A 20,153-nucleotide genomic window follows, 5' to 3' on the forward strand; every position below is an offset into this window, starting at 1 on the left:
AGATCTGGTGAGTGGTGAGCACTTTGCAGTTGAGCTGCGTCCAAGATGTTTTTGGGCCTGTTTGGATGCGATTATAATCGGCTTTTGGGTGAGAAAAATCGAGAATCAAAATTAATCGCGCCAAACGGTCCGCGCTTACTTCGATTTCCTCCGCCGCTGCTTCAGTTGGCCGGCCTCCTTTGCACGTAAAATCGAAAATCAGAAAACGCGGTCGCAATCACGATTCTGGAGGCGCCGATTCGTTGCGCGGCGATTCCGCATGCCGCGGAAACAAACAGGCCGTTTGTATTCCATGGAGGCGTATAGTATAGAAGGACCGGCGAAGATACCAACGCTCGCGATATAATTGTTTTTACTCTAGACTTGGATTCCTTTCATTGATTGTCTCATTTTTATACAATTTGCATTCACATCGGCTAGATCTGATATGAACTTGAAAACGTTAGGTGAGGATTCTCGTGCAGCCGCCTCAAAAAAGAAATTTGAATGCAGGCCACGACCTCGTCTGTTTTTCCTCTGGCCTTAGCATTGAAAATTCCAGTGAGATGTGTGCTCTTCATTAAAAAATCAGCTAGTGAGATGGTTGGAGCAACCATCACATGTCACGTTCTTCTTTTTGCCACAGTGAAAATCCTTCGTTTTTTTTTTGAAAAAAAATGCATGCTCATGGTTTGCTTTCTCATGGGCTCCAAAATCAAACGGCTGGGAGTGAAGAGACGGCTTCCATCCAACTTTAACATGCACGGAGCACTAGTGCTCCACTGCACATTACAGCTTTCAAAGTTAAAAAAGGCAACGAATCCGGAGGTCGTTGTCATTGCCGTCTACGTTGTTACATACAGTAGCACGTCATTATGGTAATGACATGCTCCATTAGGACACAAATTGTAGTGGCAGTGTAATCATTTAACATCCTTGACCTGAAGGAGCAAAGGTACCTCTCCATCCGTAGATGATGTCATGCAGACGGATTTTTTATTTCTGGCACAGGATAGAAGCTTGCTTTGCTATGAACAAAACAAAATTGGTTCTAAAGGCAGACAGCTTAGTTTGGTTCTATATCCCAAGACGCAGCAAGCACATTCCGGCTCACGTGCAGCTAGGATGCAGAACGCGATCTTTATTCCTGAGAGAACATGACACCTCCTCCGATCACCCCCAAAACAATCTTTATCCCTGAGAGCACAAAGCCAGAAACAAACAGAGCAGAACGAAAAGGAAACAGCACCAAACTGTTCAGGCTTCAAATCAAAAGAACTAAAATGCCATCAAACTGACGATGCGCTGTCAGGATTCCAAGGCCCCATAAATGGATGGGGAAAAAAACTGAATGCACAACGTAGGGTAGGTGCAGAATCACAGGCAAGTTTGAGGATTCAGGGTTGAACACAAAGCACCTACCAAGAGGTAGGCATTTGAGGGCTCAGAGTGCTACTCTGTCTATAACCAAGCGAATAGCATTATTTATTACTACATCCATAGCACAAACCCATACCTTCTCAAAGTGAACTGACTCCCCTCAATACAGACGCCAATGCCAACCCCTTCGAAAAACCTGCACAGGTTTTCCAGTATGACAGCACCAGTTACAGAAGGGCAAGGTGCAAACTCGCACACTGACTGAAGCAGCAGAAATAAAGTGAAGAATAATAGAAAGACGTAAGGAATGCAACACAATTGTTCAAAGGTATGCTGCTTATCTCTGGAGCTATCAAGGCACAACTCGAATAGGGTCGATTGCCTCACATCAGTCACTTACACTGGCTTCTGAGACAGAACCCTGTCACTCAAAAGGAAAAAAAGAGGAAAAGAAACAAACAAACAAAAAGCAATGAATGCCAAGGCATATAGACATAGCAATTCTAGGCAGACAGGAAAACTTATGCAGCAGACAAGATGATAGATAAAACCTACATCACAATTCCCTGTGTTTTTCAAATATTGGTTAAGCTTAACCAACTTTTCAAACCATTACTGATACAAGATACACATGGTAATAACCAGATGAAAATATAAGGCAGTACTTTGAGCAAACTAAGTGTATCAGAAGGTGTTACAGTATACGGACAAGCATATTTGGACCATTTCACTAGCCAAAGCATTCCAATTCAAAAGTAACATAGCCTAGAAGGTAGTTGTTTGTAGTCTTGTATATGGACTGTACTTGAGTAAGTGTATACTCCCTTGTATCTTCAATCGACATCCCAGAAATGAGCTCCAACAACTCTTCATGGAATCATGAGCCTGAAATGACAAATATATGGTTGGTTTCGACCTCACTGCATGAAATCACCTTACAAGCTCCAGTTTTACATTTAGAAGTTCGCTCCAAGGAACAAATCTCAAGTTAATGAAGAATACATTTTAATACATCAGATGAACACTCCGAAAGTTCTCCGAAGATCTTCATACCCTGCAAATAAAACTCCTAAATCAGAAAGGATGATAATAAACACCAGTTCAGCGTTCTGCATCATCATCAATCAAGTGATACTGTGATCAGCCAACTGGATGAAACAACAGCCACCAAGTAAACACTGTGGTTGCTATCATATAGCAGATTCTCCAGTGCCCCCTAAAGAGCCATCTACTTCAGGTCCATGTTTCCCATTTATGTCAGCAACAGCAGCGCACACATCATTCCTTTCATCATCTTCCAAACCATCATCACGTCTAGATTTCTTATGGTTGCTACTATTGTTGTTCAGAATTTCATCTTCAGATACTGTTGAGCTCCTCTTATGTGCAGCAGCAGAAGTATCCACCCTTCTATCTTCCACTGGATCCTGTACAGGATGTTCATCTTTGTCACCTCTACGGGATCTTTCCGCTTCATCCTTTACAGACCTTTCATCTTTGTCACCTCTGTTACCTCTTTGGGATCTCTCCGCTTCATCCTTTACAGACCTTTCATCTTTGTCACCTCTGTTACCTCTATGGGATCTTTCCACTTCATCCTTCACAGATCTATCATCTTTGTCACCTCTGTTACCTCTATGGGATCTTTCCACTTCATCCTTTACAGACTTTTCATCTTTGTCACCTCTGTTACCTCTATCTCTATGAGACCTTCTTTTGTCATCCTGAACCTCGGACCTTCTGCTGTCCTTTTTATCACTGTGACGATGCTTTCTCTCAGGAGATCTGGATCTTGAATGCCTAGTGCGGCGAGAATGGCGTTCACGAGTTGGCGATGATTTGCTTCCTTTATGGGGTCGTGGTGACCTTGAACCAGCCCGAGCTGACCTTGATTTTGATGGACTTATACTTTCTTCTCTTTGCTGCTTGGGTGACCGAGAATCATCTCTGGAGGGTTTCTTATGCCTTGGACTTTTACTTCTGCTCCTGTTTCTCCTTGAACTAGACGAATGATGATCACGGGATCGGTCACTCTCTCTTCTTCCAGACCTGCTATACCTGTCCCTATCATCCCTATGTGATCGATCACTGCCATACTTTGAGTGGCGAGATCTTGATGGTGATCGTGATCGGTGCTCCCGTGAGCGTCTAACTGGGGGAGAGTAGGAGCGGGATCGCCGGCTCCTACGATACTTGATAGGTGATCTTGACCGAGATTTTGATCTACGAGTAGGGGGTGACGGTGATCTGCAAATCAAATAAACTTGTCAGGTGTCACACACAATATGAAGGAAGGAAAATCAATCAACCAGTTGCTTTCTTCCCTGAAGTTTACAAACATTTAGAGTGGAAAACAGGAAAAAATTCATCAAATAATACAGCCAAACCAAAACTACGAAAGAATACTGCTGCAAGTTCCTAACCAAGAGAGACACATTAACTACCCCCAATTTGAAACTTACCATAAAGAGATACATGGCTTATATAATTATATGCCAAGCGACAAAACACATGATTTGAAACTTACTCATCAGAACAAAGCGTGAGTTTTCAAATAGCAAATGCCAATCTCATCCATACCTCTATTATCCAAAAGAGGCATAGGAGTTATAGGAGCAAAAAATTGATCAATGCTCTGATCCCATCTCAAAATCTAAATGTATACTAGAATCATGTCAATGCAATCATTCTGTAACCAAGATATTAGAAGTCGCCTGGAGTTCTTCCAAAACCAGAACGATGCATTTTATTTGCAGTTAAAAATAAAATTGTAGAAGAATAAAAGGATACCTTGACTTCCCTTTAGCATTCTTTTCTTCCACGCTGTCCCCACCAAATCCCTCTGCCTTTAACTTCCTGCTTATCTCAGCAGCCCTTGCTGCAGCAGCTTCAGTGGCAGATTTCATAGTGGCCGCACGTGCAGCAGCCTGTTGGGTTGCTATTGTCTGTTGCATTAATAGAGCCTGCTGGAATTGCATCTGCTGCAGCTGAACAGCTTGTTGCATCATCATAGGCAAGTTATTATTAGCTTTAGGAGGAAGAGATTTTGCCATCTCCACATTCAACGGACGACCACCAACATTCCTGTTATTGAGTTGCAACGCTGTAGTTGCTTCTTCAGGTTTGGAGTACTCAACATAAGCAAAATGTTTCGTATCCGTGATGGTACAATCGACAACTTTACCACATATCCCAAATAGCTGCTTAATATAATCCACACTAAGAATTGGACTCAAGTTGCTAATTTGAACAGTTTTCTTCAGGGTATCAGCTTCAACAGCTTTATCCTTTGAACCTACAAGAATACAATATACAAGTGAGCAACAAGACTGGCAATATGGAAAAAATACTGTTAATTGCATATTCCAATTTAGAGTAGCATACTTGTAATATTTGAACTCGAGGAATATGGTAATGGAATATTCAGTAAGCAGCTTAAATTAAAAGAAACAGTTTTGCAGAGCCCACAGCTTAATTTGCTAGGTAGAGTTGCCAAATGTTCATTGAATTGCATGTATAGAAGAATATTGAACATCAAGCAACAATAGGAGTACTAAGCAACAGTTGGGATACTGCAATAATGATACTAGTCTAAATTTGTGATATGATAAGAATAATGAGCCATCAAGCCAATGGCATCCACTGCATTTGGCACATAAACAATACAACATTCTAACTAAGCATGCTTTCTGTTGCACCAACACTATAAATCCATGAACGAAACCAATTAACATCCTTTCCCGTTCCTAGTTCAACATTGGATCACCTAGGAAAATTACTAATGCGTGTCTGGAAGGAATCATTACCTGAAGCCTCTCCTGCAGCTTTAGCCTGTGCAGCATGTGCCTGCAGTGCCTGGGCAGCCATGATGGCCTGAGCAGCTGCCATGGCAGCTGCAGATGGTGCCATGGGTGTACTGCCAAGTGCACTGACAGACGACGTAGCAGCAAGCAACGTCATCAGCAGCTGCTGTGGCGGGTGGGTGAACTTACAGTCAGTGTCAGACTTTGTGCACCTCCCGTTGATGTAGTCCCGGCATATCTCCCCCAGCGAGGCACCAACCCCCGGCAGGACAACTCCACCAGAGGAACCAGTGGATGAACTAGGCATGGCCCCGAGGAGGCTGGGGAAGGCACTGGAGGGCGCGCCTGTGTAGTTGGGCATATTGGGCATGGTCTGATTGACCATGTTTGGGTAGGCTGAGCTGACGGACGGTAGTGCGGAGGGGAAAGCAGCCGTCGGTGTGGCAGTGGAGCCGCTGAAGAAGACGGGGAAGGGGCTCCCCATGACGGGCGAGCCGTCAAGCTCGACGTGGACCATATAGTTGCCGCGCTTGGGGACGGCGTAGGTCACCGTGTAGGATCCGTCCCCGTTGTCCTTGACGGCGCCGTCGAGGTCGTCCCCGCCGACCCCCGCGGCAGGGGAGACGCGCGCACGCACGCACGCGCCGCCGGCGGTGAGCCTCCGGCTGTGGCGGTCCTTGGCGATGACGGTGAAGGTGGCGGGCGTGCCGGCGTTCCCGCCGGCGATGCCGGGCCCCGCGGCGGAGCACTTGGACGGGTCGACCGGGCCGGGCGGGGCCGGGGCGTCGTCGTCGGAGCCGGGGGAGGCTGGCTCGTCCGGGGAAGGCGGGGCGGGGTCGGGGTCCTGTTCGTCGTCGCCGGACCCGGCGGCGGAGGACGCAGCGAGCGCCTTGAAGGTCGCGTCGAAGGCGGCCTTGGCGGCGGCGGCGGTCTCGGCCTCGGACTTGAGCTTGGCCTCCTCGGCCTGGCGCACCCAGATGGGCTTGGGCGCCGCCATGGGAGCGCGGCTGCCGATCCTCTGACCTAGTCCGCCTAGATGCTCCCCCTGAGCTCTGCGCGTCGGCTAGGGTTTGGTGGAGGAGGGGAAGCAGATGCAGGCAGATCGAGGGAGGCCGAGGAAGAGGCGGAGTCGGATGAGGCAACCAACCAAGGCAACAAAGGAAAGGCAGCAGCCGGGAGGGATTCTCCGGCCGGAATCTGGGCCAAGACAGCCCAGCCCAACTGGCCGAAAAGGCCCAATAACAAAACTATTCCACGGGAATTCTCCGACCCTTCGGCTGCTGCGGAACTCTAGTACACTACGCCAAGGAACATGGCGCCGCCGCCGGAACCCCGGCGCCCGTACAAGCGCCCGGCCATCTCCGACCAGCAGCGCCGCCGCGATCTCGCCCTCCAGGCGCAGTCCGCCCGGCGCGCCGACGCCCAGGCGCGCGCCCGAGCCCTCGCCAGCTCGCTCCTCACCACCCCGACCCCTCCTGCGGCCACCCACCGCCACGAAGAGGAGGACGAGCATGAGGAGGAGGAAGAGCACGGGCACAACATCGCCGACGTCGCCGCGGCCGCCTCCAAGCTCCGCAGCTCCGACGCGCGCCGGTGGTTCGCCCGCCAGATCATGCTCCCGGAGTGGATGGTCGACGCCCCGCCCCACCTCGCCAGCGACTGGTCCGTCCCATCCTTCCCCACACCTGGTTCAATTTAGTACTGTTTGATGCTCTATTCTCCTCCAAATATACCTCCGTCCCCCCTTTATATCAACAAAAATTCTTAGCGTAGTGTCTTATTGTCTTTACATGTTCAACTAGGTATACCCACGCATTGCTGCGGGGATCTGTGTGAAGTTATCATGACTTGCATGTTATATATCTGTGCATTGTCTAAGACAAATGTGTAGGTCATTCAAAATGCCAAAATGTACTGTGAAGCTTCACTGGGATATCAAGACACGGTTAAAATCTTGCAAAAGCTTCACATGGCTGAAAATTATTGATAAGATTTATTAGCATTTGAAAATTCTTATTGTTGGCCAATTAATCCGTCTATTTACTAACAGAAAATCAATTGGCAGCCATTTGATAACATTGGAATTAACAATTTCCCTTCGAATGGTAATCTTTGGCTCCATATGACTATTACTGTCAGGGTTTGGTTTTCCTTCAGTACCACCATGTTTGACAAACGAGAAAATGAACTATGTGCCATTGAGTGAGTGATTTTTTACATGGTGCCATTAAGGCATTAACGTTCAAATATTTTTTTCCACTCTCATGGCTTTGTTTTCTTGACTCAAGGTATCTCATGGGTATAGTTTTGAAGAGACGTCGATTGAGTTATACCACATGTTGGGGTTTAACAAACTATATTGGTTCCAATGAATTTGGGGTTAATTGATCCTATTGTTATTCATGGGTGATCATAGAATCCAAGGGCTATTATTTTCTCAATGGCTTAACCAGAAGCTTATTCTGTAGTCAACATTATAGGATAGAGGGACTCTGGTTGCACTGTTGCACACTCCCTTTCCATGACTGGCAAAATAAGAGGGCTGACTCTGCTGCAATGTTTTTTCTTTCATGTACTAGGCATGTTTTTGCCAGGCCTTCTGGTAAACGATGCTTGGTTGTGTCTTCCAATGGCATGACGATTAGCAGGGTGCGCAATGGATCCATCCTTCACCGGTTCCCTTCCGCTCTACCGAATGGATCAAAGAGAGACATATCTGGCCCAGCAAGCTCCTACTCCATACTCGATTGCATTTTCCATGAGGTGCCCAAACCTAATTTTCCTTTTCATTTGGTGTGCCAGCTGGTTGATCTTTTATGCCCTCTTGCTTTTAGGCCTAATTCTAAGTTCTAATGTCCTATAATACTTGTGGTGCAGCCTGATCAGACATACTATATCATTGATATGATTTGTTGGCGAGGCTATCCACTGTATGATTGCACTGCCGAGTTCAGGTTTTTCTGGGTAAACTCTAAGCTCACAGAAACTTCAGCTGGTGATCCTCCATCAACATACCATCGATATAGATTCCGTGCTGTCCCAATATATGAGTGCACTCTTGAGGGTCTTCAAGCAGCTTACTCTGGGAGCACATCTTATGTCAAAGATGGCTTGCTGTTTTACAACAAGTATATTCCTTGTTCCCTACCAATTATATCCTCATATTTTTCAAATATATATCTCAACCATTCTAAAATTCTGATTGTTTTGTAATCAGGCATGCACATTATCAAGCTGGAATCACACCCCTTACACTAGTATGGAAAGATGAAACATGTAGCCAATATGTTATTGATACTGACAGCAAAGGAGAAGTTCCAAATGAGCAGCACGTATGTCTCTGTATTCTTATGTTTGATCATATTATATCCAACAAGATAGTGTGCGGTGCATTTACTGTGAGGATTTTCCTTCTATATTTTCTAGCTATTGAAGAAAAGATACTTTTTGATTATTGTCTTTTAGAAAAAAATCAACAAAAAAAGGTATTGCCTACTCTGTGACTTCTACTGTTTCACACCTTATAATTTTTATTTTCCTTGTGTCTTCATATACAATCAGCTTGTGTTGGAATTGCAAGAGGATGGAAAGCTAGTTACATCTGATGACCCTCCAGTTGTGTTTGGTAGCTTGGACAAGGAATTCATACAGAAGGTATTGCTTTGAAATGCAGCTTATTTCCAACAAACTAAGAAACATGTGGAATCACACATCTCAATGTCCTTCCCTGTTTATAAGGACTTTTCATGGCGCCCCAAGCTTTTATTTGTAGACATTTATACATGATTGCATTGTTGTTTCTCCTAATTGGGGAATCTAACTTATCTCCATGCTTTTATATTATGCTTCTTCAGTGCATCAGTGATTCACTAAGTCTAAGTCTAAACACTAGGAGTTTTAGATATCTTATCAATTTATCTGCCTCCAGGCTCTATGATTACCTGTCTGTTTTTCGTTTCTGGAATGTTTGGAGCATTAAACCTATATGATTCTGCAGTCAAATCTGCTAGCAGGGAATCTTCTCCGCTTTGCTGTAAGAGATGAGAGTGTGAAACTTGTGGATGGAAAAATGCAGATCGGCGAGCTGCAGTTTGTTGGAAAGCCAAACCGTGCTCGTGCCTTTGCTGACAGCCATTCGAAAGTAAGTGCTGACATGAGAATGCACTAATACTTAACAATTTCCAATTCATCACATCTTCCTGTGTTTGTCATTTTGTATGTTCAGGCTTTGTTCCAGTATGCTGCAAGGCATGCTCCTCTGAGAATTGATGATCTGGTTGCTTCCATTCAATCGAACAATATGGAGCTTGAATCCACAGACGTTGAAATGCAAGATTAAGGTGAGGGGATTGTCTGTGTCTTTTCATATTTTAAACAGTGAATTGTTCTGTTCATTAGTTGCCCTCTTCTTCAATTTCGCTTTCCTCGAGTCTTTTTGTATCTATGTGTAAGGTGAATCTTTTCGTACAGGGCATACATGTGCTAATATTTGCTGTTCGTCTGGATTCAGGAAGGGGCATTTGTTATCAATTGGTATTGTTTAACGGATGAATGCCAATACAAAGCTAGAATGAAGGGGGGCGCAAATGAGACCAAGGTCTGTCTTGCTCCTGTTTATGTGTGTTGTTGAGCTAGACAGTTTATGCATGTGCTCTCTAGAATCACGTGATACATAGGTCATTTTATTTTTTTCTGATGAAATTTTAGCACAAGGATTTTGATGAAATGTTAAAGGTCTTGAATCTATCCTGCCAACTTGGTTCCCTCTGGACCTGCTAAATTGTTAGTTGTACCGGTATGCATATAAAGATTCTGTAATTAGGCTGTTCCCTTCTGGAGATAACACGTTTCTGGATATGGCAGGTTGTAGAGCCATCATTCATGTCAAGATTTCAGCAAATGTAGTGATTGTCTGGAACCCGTGGTTTTCAGGGAGTGGCGCGTTTCCAGGTCTGATAGATATTAGCACCTCAAGACCTGCCAAAAAAAAACAGTGAACCGTGTAGCATGAGCATTCTAAATATTGACATCCACATGGATGCAATGTGTAATATAAATCAACTTGTGAGGTATCGATCGTCCTACGTTTGCAATCTATGAATGACAATTCCAATAGCTGAAAAACGCTCAAAGGAAATGTGCTGCATTGCATCCACATGTTATTCCCCTTCTTACAAAAGGGTTCTCCCAGGATCTTAAATTATTAATCCTAGTATCTGAATTTTGAACGTAGCATAACGCCATTTTCGTTAGCCAAGCAAATGTGATCACCTGCAGCCTTTGCAGCTGTGGCTTCTTGGTAAACATCTGTCAAGAAGAGTATCTGCGACGGCCGGTCTACCCCGACCGACTGCCAAATTTCGTAGTAGCTGCGAGGTTCTCTCTTGGTTCTACCCAGCAGACGCAAAAAAAAAAAAAAGGTCAATAAGCAGACGCAAAGCAAATTTCAAACATAATGGTATCCATCACTGAGTTGAAGGTGATAGTAGCAGCATTGTCCGTACCCAACCATTGTGTCAAAGAATCCACACAGATGCTTCCTAAGATCCCCGTAGGTGGTGTTCCCGAAAATAAGCCTCTGGGCTTCTCTGCTGCCACTCGAGTATATGTAAGTCTGCCATCATGTGTTGTCAAGGTTAATTCGGCAAGAATTTGAGGGAAAAAAAGGTTAATTCAGCATGTATTTGATGAACTTATGTGAAACTGGAAGTATCCACATGCAGCATATTGTTGTGCATATGCAGAGGCCAGAGCAACAGCAAGAACCTTGATGCCGCTAGCGTGCCACCTCTCAAGCGCCGGAGGGACGTCATCGAACACCACCCCTTTGATTTCTTGGCCCTCGAATCCAGTTCTCCAGATGTGGCCCTTATATCAGATTAATGAAGAGGATCGTCTCGTGAAACTTAATCTGAGTGCTGTGAAGTGGCTGCTTGGAGATCAAGAGGAACTTGACAAGGATAATGGCAGCGACATCAGTGAATACCTGCAGCTGCTTCAGCGAGGTTATTTTCCTGTCCGCCTTGATCATGGCCTCCACATTGGCGACCAGCGCGTCGATGACCTCGTCCTTGCCGGCCTCGTCTGGCGGGACCGGGACGGCGCCGGCGACCCCCTCGGCCAAGTCCTGCTCGACCTTTTTTGTTTCCAGTTTCAGAAAGACGCACGCGATGGAAGCCATTCTTCAGCAGGTCTGCCGTGGTACGAGCAATGAAATGAAAGGTAAACAACCTGGGCGCGCAGCAGGGCGATGTCGTCGTTGGTCTCGTCGGAGCCGTAGGTGGCGTCGAGGTGCTTGCGAACGTTGTCGCGGGCGTAGGGGAAGAGCACGTCGGTGACGAAAGAGATGGGGCTCGTCGTGCCCTCGATGTCCAGCACCACGCTTTGCTGCGTGCGAGTGCGAGCACGATCAGTATCGCGCAATCGACTTGCCAATCCAGGAGATGGGGGAGAGACGGAACGATCGATCGGCCACTCACCACCGACGCCAATCCAGGAGGATTGGCGGGGGCCGCTCGCGGACGGCGACCGTCGTCCAGTCGCCGCCGCGGCCGCGGGTTGCTGATTCCGGCGGCCGGCGGGACGCCCGCGGCTGCCTTGAGCGACCGGCGGCGGCGGCGGAGCTGCGAGGAAGCGCATCCCGGAACGCGGCACGCCCTGCAGCCGGAGACCTGGGAGCCGAAACGGATCGAATCACACCGAATCCATCCCGCGCCACCCCAGTCCGTCATCAGATGAGCAAGCGATGGGAGGGGAGCGGTAGCCGGGCGGCGGCGCACCACGAGCAGCGGTGCCTTACCTACCTGCGGCACCGGCGGCAATGGCGACGCCATCGTCGTCATCTTCGTATGTGTTGATGGCCTCTGCCCCCTCCTTCCTCCTCTCTGGTCAGGTGGCCGGCGCGCAGCTGCTCACCGCATGCGTCAGAGAATGAGATGGACCCCGGGCGGAGGCGGGGACCGTCAGACAGGTGTGGCTTTTCCGGTCAGTCAGTTCATCAGCCATCCAGGCATCCAGCCACCGTGTGGCTCCTCTCGCACGTACTACAAAAAAAAAACACGAGCCAAAGAGTTCTGATTCGTGTATCGTCATGGATCCAAATGTGAACCCGAAAAGTCCCAAATTAGGCCAATTTCAAGCCGAGTTCAAATTTTTGTTGACCGTTTAGAGGGAAACCGGAGGTCAAAATGAAATTCGGAAACCCGTCACGGGGCTTCTCTCTAACGCAGGCCCGTTGCTCTGTTTGGATGGTAGGAGAATTGGAACCCAAATTGACAAGATCAAACTGGATTTTTTTGAAATTCAAACCGGGAGCAAGAGTACCTTTTCTTGCCATCACCCATCAGCGGTAACTAGCAGTACCTTGCTGATCCAAGACACAGCAGCCTCGTATGCATTAAATGTCACATGATTCAGACTCTTAAAAAGACCAATCATGCAGATCTCAATCAATCGAGAAAAACAATAATTCAATTAACCTTTATTAATTCTAGTTCTAATTACAAGAGTGCACCAGTCACAGAAGGAGAGAGAAAGAGACCATATACATGAGAACTAATTTCAAGTGCAAATATATACAGTATGTGTTCATGTTTGTATCTGTTCTCCAGCAGCACCAGCCTTCTCCAAATCGAAACATTCCGTTTCATATACAAGCTATAAACTCAGAGTCCTGAAAAAATGGGGCCCAGGAGAAAAACAAACAAACTCATGATAAGATACACAGCAAAATAGCACTCATAAGTTGAAGTCTTGCATCCTTGCAAAGAAACGATGAAACATGATGAATTGTGAGTGCAAACCTTTTCATATCTCACATTAGATATACTCTGTTTAGCCCATCCGAAGCAATTTTTGCATTAGGGTCTTGTACTCCTGGCTCCTTGACCACTCATCAACCTCACGAGCTCGCATCACAGGCAGAGGGTGTGAAAGCTCTCTGGTTTGAGCATTCCTGCAACGTGTAATGAGATAGAGAGAAATTACATACAGCACATTCATTTCCATAACATTAATAGATTGCCAATCATGGTCCAACTAACCGGATGTACCACCCAACTGGATTCGATGCGGCTTTGTCGTACGAACGAGCTTGCTCCAAGAAGGCATCCACGTTTAGCTGATCGGCAAGAGATGGGCATCCTCCGGCCAGTTTCATCAGAACAGAGATGACAACCTCTTGACAACCAAGAATGAGTATTAGGTGATGACACAAAAGAACAGCTATTCCTTCTATTGGCAAACATTGCTAGCCAGATGATAAAAATAGTGCAGATGTCGAAATCAGGGGCACGGGCGTTCCCATTTGTGAATTTATCATGTTGCAGTGTTCCAAAAATTTGTCAAGACATCAAGACTGTAGTACACAAAGTTATAGATCGCTGCAACAATTTAGTTATAAATTCGTCCTAGATGTCAAGAAACAAAATAGACAAGCAGTCTACCTGGCACTGTTCATCATATGCTGACTGTAACACTTGTGCTTTTTGAATCTCAAACATCAAAGATGAATTTGAGAGTTGAATTTTTGCAGGTTTATGCAAATTTGTGATACTACGTACATGATTGTTTGAATCATGGCAACATGTTGGATTACCTATATTTATGCTAAAGGGGACAAAACCCAGGACACCAATGAACTTCTGACGATAAAATTTGCATGACTTCTACTTCTAGCCAGCAGCCACACGATGTATAAAATATAAACCTCTGGCAGCACCATGCAAACAATCTAATTCCAAGGCAAAAATAAACATGGACGAAATAGCATGCCGACTCTTCTGCTGGAAGTTACATTTAGTAAGAACCAACATAAAATTTGAAATAATAAATTTATGGTGTCAGTACTTTTGGGTCTTGCACCACAAGAAGAGCTGCTCTATCGCAAGTCAGCTCTGCAGCTCGCAGCCATCTATACAGCTGCTCTTCCATGAAGCCAGCAACCATGCCAAAACCTGAAGAGAGTGCATGTTACCATCAGATGCAGTTGATCAGCAGTATACTGTAAGTCCTTTAGCGGCATATGGTTAGATGGCCTACCAGGGACAGTATATGCTCCCATCGTTAGTATGTTGGCAAAGGTAAGCCACACGCCATGATCGCATTTCAGGTGACCCAGCTCATGAGCCAAAACAGCCTAATTGAAACGAAAGTTATACTTGTTGAGTATCTGATGCATTCAGACACTAGTATATAAAACCTAATAATTCATCATATACATCTGAATTGCTCATCTAGATAAGGGCAATAAAATAAAAAAGGAACTAATAATTCTCATAGAATCAAGAAATCTACATATTGTTAAAGCTGAGAGCTTTTGATGAATGATTGAAGACTCATCTTTACCTGCAACTCTTTTCTGGTAAGAAGCTCCACAAGGCTCGTGTGGACAACTATAAATGGCTTTTTGCCGTTGATTGCTAAGGTGTAAGCATTAGGAACAGGATTCTGCCGTATGTACAAGTCAGGAGCTTCCGTGTTCAAGAGTTTAGCAGCCTCAACCAGGAGCTGGTGAAGATTCGGAAGCTGAAAAGAGAGAACAGGTTATCAGTGTCCTGGATTACAGTAGTCTGTGGTGGTGAAACCAACTCCTCGCTAGCTCATGAAAGAGTACACATACTATTTTTCAATGATACTGATGCCAGTTAGTCTATCTTCAACGTGTAAAAATTTCACTATGAAAAAATTGGTGAAAAGAAATGAAACAGCCTATCTGAGAGATGACTAGTTGGACTGGCAGACCTGGTTTGGAGAGACAAGAACAGACGATCCGATGTTCTGGAGGACCATAACTTGCTCAGAGACCGGCCCTGCATTAGCAAAAGGCAACATAAATGAATTGTAGAGGCTAGGGCGTTAAGATGGAATGTTAAGGTATAACTGGTGACCTAGCAAAGCTTTGCCCATGTCGTTAAGGCCGGGGATCGCTCTTAGCAGCAAAGTGTTCTGCAGAAGAAGAGAAGAGAGAGAATTTCTCAGAGGACGGAAAGTTACATGTCATCGTGCAATCGAACAGTACATGTGGACAGGAAGAGAAGACTTGCCTGTTTGTCGAGCGGGTGGCGGAAGTCGTCGGCGTCGAGGCCCCAAGCGGCCGCAGGGGAGGCGCGGTTGGAGGCAGCTGCAAGCACAAGTACCCGCCTGCGCCGCGGGCGCCTGGAGGTGGACGACGAGGAGGAAGGCTTTGGGGCCCAGCAGCAGCGGAAGGCAACGGGCTGGGGAGGGAGCGTGGGGCCGGAGATGAGGCCCGGAGCACAAGCCGGCGAAGCCGCCATGCCCATGAATCGAAAGCAAGGCAAGGCACGCTGCCCGCTCGCAGCCACCGCCCGCGGAGGAGGAGAAAGACGGCGGGCGGAGACGTACGGGCGGCCAAGAGCCGAATTAACCAAGCTCAGCAGGTGACTTGTGCTAATTTACTGCTCTGCAATGCAAACTAGTAGTACCAGTAAAAGAAAAAAAATCTTCGCTCGGCGCGAGCGTGCTGATTTTATCTGCTGATCAAAGATTCAGAGCGGATGTCCTGGCCGCGCATTTCCTTTCTTCCCTTCCCTCCAATCCTTCGTTGCAAGAAAGAAAAAAAAAAAGGGAAAATCCGAGGACACGGTATCACACTGTAATTTGCGTGACTGACGTGCTCCATTTCAGACCGCTTGGTCTGGCCAATTTTAGCCATCAGCCAGTCAGCCTCCCTCAGCCTCAGCCTCGGCCTCAGCCTCAGCCTCAACTGGGTGGACGCGGCCGTCTCTATACCTTTCAGTTCAGACGCCGCCTCGCCAAGTCCACTGCAGTCCAGTCCACGCCTCCAAGGGGTTTTCAGATTAGTGCCCATACCTCTGAACTATGCACATATTTATTTTTACTTTCAATCAGCACCACGGATCTTTTTCTCCAGTTTTAAAGAACAAGCAGTTTTAGCACTGGTGCTGCATCCTAATTCATACATCGCCATCCAGTCAGTATCTGATAAATTAAACCATCTTATTTTTTACTTTCTTTCTTTTTTGGACACGAGTACATACTTGCACGCACCCACACATATAAACGCACATCCTACCTCTATGAATGTTTTTAAAAGATTGGAACGGCAGATTTTGAGATTGATGAGTCATTACACTCATCTCACTGTTGGCAGCGGGTACGTTTCCCTAATATTGAAAGAATAATTAACCGGAAATGCATGTACCAATGTCGAGCAATTTCCACCATAAGGAACCTTATCTCAGTTGACTAACCATCTAATTCTCTCTGTATCAGACAATGCGATAAGTAATACTCAATATCTCAGGGGGGGGGGGTGAGATTTTGCTATTTAGTAGTCAACCACTAGTTAACCAAGTGGTTTGGTGCAGCACTAATTAGTACGTGGCCGTATTCCTTCCTGACCAATTTGCCTTTTCCACCATCGTACACATTTTACTTCCAACACATGCTGTTGTGCTACAAGCTACTCGTGCTTCTAGTGCAAGTGTGTAAATTGAGGCTTCCAACATCAAAGATTTCAAAGAGTATCCATCTCAGATGAAAGTGTATCAACAAAATTGAAGGAACTAACCTGTTAGGCATCCAGGCCGAATTCAGATAACAACCTTTTGATTATGCCAATCACAGCTAGGCCGAACGCCAATGCACTCATGCCTCAATTTTCACATTCAGGGATGTCTTCAGTTCTGTACAAACCATTAAAGCCTTCAGATACTGTTCAAAATAGAAGACATTCAAATTTAGAAGAACGGCAATATAACTGAACAGTGACTTGAATAAAGTTAAAGTCAAAAGGAATATCAATATGCACAGAGCAACTTACATATGCACAAAAGGTGCTGATTCATCAATTATTATGCATAGCCAAATTTGGGAAAGCACACAATGGTAATCGTCCGGATGCCAAAGATAGCGGGGTGGAAATTTCCTTGTCATTCAAAAAAAATACCTTTCTTTTTTTAACCCTTTATTTGCAATTTGTGAACTAAATGAGGGGCAATTTCACACCTTAAGCTGTTAAGCAGAGTAAGCCTTATTTGACAAGGCAAAATGGATCTCAGATTCACTTCAAGGGCTCGCCATAGGTCCAAGAGACTAACACCTTTTCCCCAAAAATCAAAACCAAAGAACGTAGAATATTATTAACAACATTGCAGCATACTGGCAATGTGAAGAACTGCACTACTAATGTACTACCAATGTATCATTTAGAAATAAGTGCATACACTGTACCTGCCACATGTGCTCCTGTAAATCTTTGGTTGTGCTTCAGCATATTCAGTATGGATTTTTATTAGTTTGATCAAACTACGCGGCAGGTCGAGTTCCTACCAATAGTCTCCACAAGAGCAAACACCATCCTTGAAATGGTGAAATCTGCGTGAGTCCCTTACAATAATGTCTCTGTTCACAATTTTAGATATCATCTTGATGGCAGCATGGCAGTCTTGGCAGGCACTAAGATTTTTCATAACCCTAATTGGTGTCCCAGGTGGGGTGTTAATCAGGGCAAACGCAATGGCCAATCTCTCGCTGTGGTATTTCAATGACTCCAGCTTCAGCTCATCATCCACCAGATGCAAGGCACAGCTAGTGTCAGGCTCATAGCCTAGTTTATCCATCTCTTTGTACAACCTCTCAAGCTCTTCTTTCATCTCAGCTATCATTGGGTTGGTTTGATCATTTGAAGAAAAGCTGTAGATCTTTTGCTTGATTTCAACCCAACTGTTACCCGACTCTTTCCTAACTCCTCTATCTCTCATAATCTTTTTCACACGTGCAGCATCTTCCCAGTGACCAGCTTTAGCATATATGTTGGACAGTATAACATAGGGTGTCGCATCTGTGGGCGTCATACTGAACAATTTTTCGGCAGCCATTTTAGCTAAACACTTGTTTCCATGGATCCTGCACGAGTGAAGAATGGAGCTCCATATTATTGGACCAGCCTCAAATGGCATCTCATCCAACACTTTCTGAACTTTATCAAAATAGCCAGCCCGACCCAAGGTATCAATAACACAAGAATAGTGTTCCATCCAGGGTGACATGCTGTAGTAATATTTCATCAGGTCGAAGTATTTCATGCATTCTTCCGCAAAACCATTGTGACCGCAGGCTGCTATCACACTCAAGAAGGTGACTGAATCTGGATAAAGACCACAGTGGAGCATGCTTTCAAACATCCTGATGGCATTCTTTGCCTGTCCATAGTGTGCGTAGGCTGAAATTACAGCGTTCCATGTGATGGAATTCTTCTCAGGCATCTCATCAAATGTCCTGACAGCTTCATCCAAACAGCCACATTTTGCGTACATGTCGAGAAGAGCACTACCTGAGAACACACTGGACATGTGGCCTGATTTTGTGAGGTAAGAATGCAGCTGCCTTCCTAGCCCAATCATTGCCAGGCTTGAGGAAGCCTTCATGATGCTAGAACAAGTTGCCCTATCAGGCCTTAGACCAATTCTTCTCATATCACAGAATAATTGCAGTGCTTTCTCATGCTGACCATTCTGGACACAACCGGTTATCAATGCGGTCCATGAGATGGCAGTTTTTTCACTTTTGTTTGCAAAACTAGTCTTTGCGGCATCCAGCATACCGCATTTTGAGTACATGTCAATCAGGGCATTCCCTACAAGATCCTCCGAAGCAAGGCCAAGGAGTACCAATTGAGCATGTATTTGTTTCCCAATCTCAATGTCAGGCAGTGACCCAGCTACACTCAGTAAGCTAGCATATGGTAAGGCCCGCCTGTCAAATCCAATTGCCTGCATCTCCCTGAATAATTGCAAAACCATGCCGGCACATCGGTTCCAAGCATAGGCTGAGATCATCACATTGTACGAAACATTGTCCCGATCTGGCATCTCAAGAAACAGTTGCTCCAGATCACCAAGGCAGTCGCATTTCGAGTAGAAATCAAGCAATGAGTTGTTGACAAAGACATTGTGTGCTGAGCCGGCTCTCACAACAAGACCGTGAATCTGACGTCCAAGGTGGAGATCAACCATACCTGTTGCCACGGTCAGCATACTCGAGAACGTGAACTGGCTGGTGTCAATGCCTTCACGTTGCATCTCCGCAAATAGCCCAAGTGCCTCCCTGTGCAGCCCCTCCTTGGAGCACCCCATCATCATAGCATTGTACGAGACCGTGTCCCTCTCTGGCATCTCCAGGAAGACTCTCCGGCCAGCAGCAATGAAGCCTTGCTTGCAGTACGCATCGATCAGCGTGTTACATACAACGAAGCTGGTGTCAAGTCCGAGCTTGGTGACGAAGGGGTGGAGCGACGCGACATCGCATCCAGGCATGTTGAGCACGGTGGAGATGGCGACATGGTCGGGCGCCTCGCCCTCCCTGAGCATGTCGCGGAAGACCGACACGGCATTGGAGCCACACCCAGTGGCGGCCACGCCCATCATGATGGTCCAGGTGACGGCGTTGCGGCGGGTCGCGGTGCCGAACAGGTCCCAGGCGGCGGCGAGGTCGCCGGACCTGAAGTATCCCCAAAGCATGCGGTTGAGGGAGCGGACGGTCTTCTCGGGCATCTGGTCGAACACCTCGCGGGCGCTGGCGACGCGGCCGGAGGAGATGAGGGAGTTGAAGAGGAGGTTGTGGCGGCAGGTGAGTGGGTCGAGGCCCGTCTTGACCATACGCGCGTCCAGGGGCGTGGAGGCGCCGGCGAGGCGCGAGGCGATGCTGCCGGCGGCGGCGGCGGCGGCTGGCTTGAATGGGCGCATGGCGGCATGGGTAATCCGTGTCACCTCCTCAGCGGCTCAGCACCACGCCCCGCCCCGGTAACTACCCGCACCCTTCCTCTGTTGTACTCCGGCGGCGCCCGCCTGATGCCGATCCCACCAACCGCCGTGCCGCGCTGAGCAGGAAGCCGTCCCTCACCGGCAGGGCAGTTCGTTGGTTCAAATCCTGAAAGTGCGCGGTCTTTTATGCTGCGAGTACCTTCTCTGAACACGCTTGTTTGAAGCAGAGGCGTACTATAGCCTCACG

General features: G+C 46.5%; 4 protein-coding genes across 21 annotated transcripts; 1 reads left to right on the forward strand and 3 right to left on the reverse strand.

Moving 5' to 3' along the window:
• Positions 1-703: 703 nt before the first annotated feature.
• Positions 704-6,577, reverse strand: LOC112895927 (msx2-interacting protein). Of its 9 annotated transcripts, XR_003229302.1 has the most exons (6): positions 5,166-6,577; positions 4,150-4,654; positions 2,362-3,606; positions 2,165-2,244; positions 1,760-1,780; positions 704-1,555 (listed from the first exon to the last, which is right to left on the reverse strand). XR_003229302.1 is itself a non-coding variant. In XM_025963931.1 (3 exons), the coding sequence occupies exons 1-3, from the start codon at positions 6,157-6,159 to the stop codon at positions 2,550-2,552; spliced, it is 2,556 nt and encodes an 851-aa protein (XP_025819716.1). In that variant the 5' UTR covers positions 6,160-6,577; the 3' UTR covers positions 710-2,549. The 9 variants fall into 9 exon arrangements, 1 of the variants encoding a protein (XP_025819716.1); XR_003229298.1 differs by having other exon boundaries at positions 704-1,780; XR_003229300.1 differs by having other exon boundaries at positions 704-1,780; positions 2,314-3,606.
• Positions 6,444-10,277, forward strand: LOC112895931 (snurportin-1). Of its 3 annotated transcripts, none has more exons than XM_025963943.1 (9): positions 6,444-6,824; positions 7,742-7,925; positions 8,040-8,290; positions 8,380-8,494; positions 8,724-8,816; positions 9,160-9,303; positions 9,388-9,502; positions 9,633-9,759; positions 10,026-10,277. In XM_025963943.1, exons 1-7 carry the CDS (start codon positions 6,475-6,477, stop codon positions 9,499-9,501), a joined length of 1,251 nt encoding a protein of 416 aa, XP_025819728.1. In that variant the 5' UTR covers positions 6,444-6,474; the 3' UTR covers position 9,502; positions 9,633-9,759; positions 10,026-10,277. The 3 variants fall into 3 exon arrangements, with proteins under 3 accessions (XP_025819728.1, XP_025819727.1, XP_025819729.1); XM_025963942.1 differs by having other exon boundaries at positions 9,673-9,759; XM_025963944.1 differs by lacking the exons at positions 9,633-9,759; positions 10,026-10,277 and having other exon boundaries at positions 9,176-9,303.
• On the reverse strand, positions 9,829-15,697 carry LOC112895933. The gene is made up of 15 exons (XM_025963946.1): positions 15,206-15,697; positions 15,050-15,107; positions 14,904-14,971; positions 14,508-14,687; positions 14,202-14,298; positions 14,010-14,116; positions 13,205-13,338; positions 13,001-13,116; positions 12,181-12,193; positions 11,394-11,544; positions 11,149-11,298; positions 10,929-11,030; positions 10,667-10,776; positions 10,434-10,552; positions 9,829-10,139 (listed from the first exon to the last, which is right to left on the reverse strand). Exons 1-15 carry the CDS (start codon positions 15,440-15,442, stop codon positions 10,042-10,044), a joined length of 1,740 nt encoding a protein of 579 aa, XP_025819731.1. The 5' UTR covers positions 15,443-15,697; the 3' UTR covers positions 9,829-10,041.
• A 295-nt stretch (positions 15,698-15,992) lies between these two features.
• On the reverse strand, positions 15,993-20,152 carry LOC112895928 (putative pentatricopeptide repeat-containing protein At2g01510). 8 transcript variants are annotated; one of them, XM_025963940.1, is made up of 4 exons: positions 17,376-20,152; positions 16,966-17,244; positions 16,714-16,856; positions 15,993-16,091 (listed from the first exon to the last, which is right to left on the reverse strand). In XM_025963940.1, the coding sequence occupies exon 1, from the start codon at positions 19,886-19,888 to the stop codon at positions 17,471-17,473; it is 2,418 nt and encodes an 805-aa protein (XP_025819725.1). In that variant the 5' UTR covers positions 19,889-20,152; the 3' UTR covers positions 15,993-16,091; positions 16,714-16,856; positions 16,966-17,244; positions 17,376-17,470. The 8 variants fall into 8 exon arrangements, with proteins under 8 accessions (XP_025819725.1, XP_025819720.1, XP_025819719.1 ...); XM_025963935.1 differs by lacking the exon at positions 15,993-16,091 and having other exon boundaries at positions 16,628-16,828; positions 16,966-17,070; positions 17,151-17,244; XM_025963934.1 differs by lacking the exon at positions 15,993-16,091 and having other exon boundaries at positions 16,628-16,856; positions 16,966-17,070; positions 17,151-17,244.
• Between the last annotated feature and the right edge of the window lies 1 nt (position 20,153).

This window comes from Panicum hallii, chromosome 5 (assembly GCF_002211085.1).
Source record: "Panicum hallii strain FIL2 chromosome 5, PHallii_v3.1, whole genome shotgun sequence".
NCBI lineage: Eukaryota > Viridiplantae > Streptophyta > Magnoliopsida > Poales > Poaceae > Panicum > Panicum hallii.

What these genes read in the sequence shown, in the direction of transcription:
- LOC112895928 (XM_025963940.1), bottom strand. Translation starts at nt 19,888, where the DNA reads ATGCGCCCATTCAAGCCAGCCGCCGCCGCCGCCGCCGGCAGCATCGCC.
- LOC112895931 (XM_025963943.1), top strand. Translation starts at nt 6,475, where the DNA reads ATGGCGCCGCCGCCGGAACCCCGGCGCCCGTACAAGCGCCCGGCCATC. An exon ending in CCCCACCTCGCCAGCGACTG is followed by an intron (nt 6,825 to 7,741) that starts GTCCGTCCCATC and finishes TTCATGTACTAG; the next exon opens with GCATGTTTTTGCCAGGCCTT. An exon ending in TTGCTGACAGCCATTCGAAA is followed by an intron (nt 9,304 to 9,387) that starts GTAAGTGCTGAC and finishes TTGTATGTTCAG; the next exon opens with GCTTTGTTCCAGTATGCTGC.
- LOC112895933 (XM_025963946.1), bottom strand. Translation starts at nt 15,442, where the DNA reads ATGGGCATGGCGGCTTCGCCGGCTTGTGCTCCGGGCCTCATCTCCGGC. An exon ending in GGGAGCATATACTGTCCCTG is followed by an intron (nt 14,117 to 14,201) that starts GTAGGCCATCTA and finishes CACTCTCTTCAG; the next exon opens with GTTTTGGCATGGTTGCTGGC. An exon ending in GGCACGCTAGCGGCATCAAG is followed by an intron (nt 10,777 to 10,928) that starts GTTCTTGCTGTT and finishes ACATGATGGCAG; the next exon opens with ACTTACATATACTCGAGTGG.
- LOC112895927 (XM_025963931.1), bottom strand. Translation starts at nt 6,159, where the DNA reads ATGGCGGCGCCCAAGCCCATCTGGGTGCGCCAGGCCGAGGAGGCCAAG. An exon ending in AGCTGCAGGAGAGGCTTCAG is followed by an intron (nt 4,655 to 5,165) that starts GTAATGATTCCT and finishes GTATTCTTGTAG; the next exon opens with GTTCAAAGGATAAAGCTGTT. An exon ending in AATGCTAAAGGGAAGTCAAG is followed by an intron (nt 3,607 to 4,149) that starts GTATCCTTTTAT and finishes TTTGATTTGCAG; the next exon opens with ATCACCGTCACCCCCTACTC.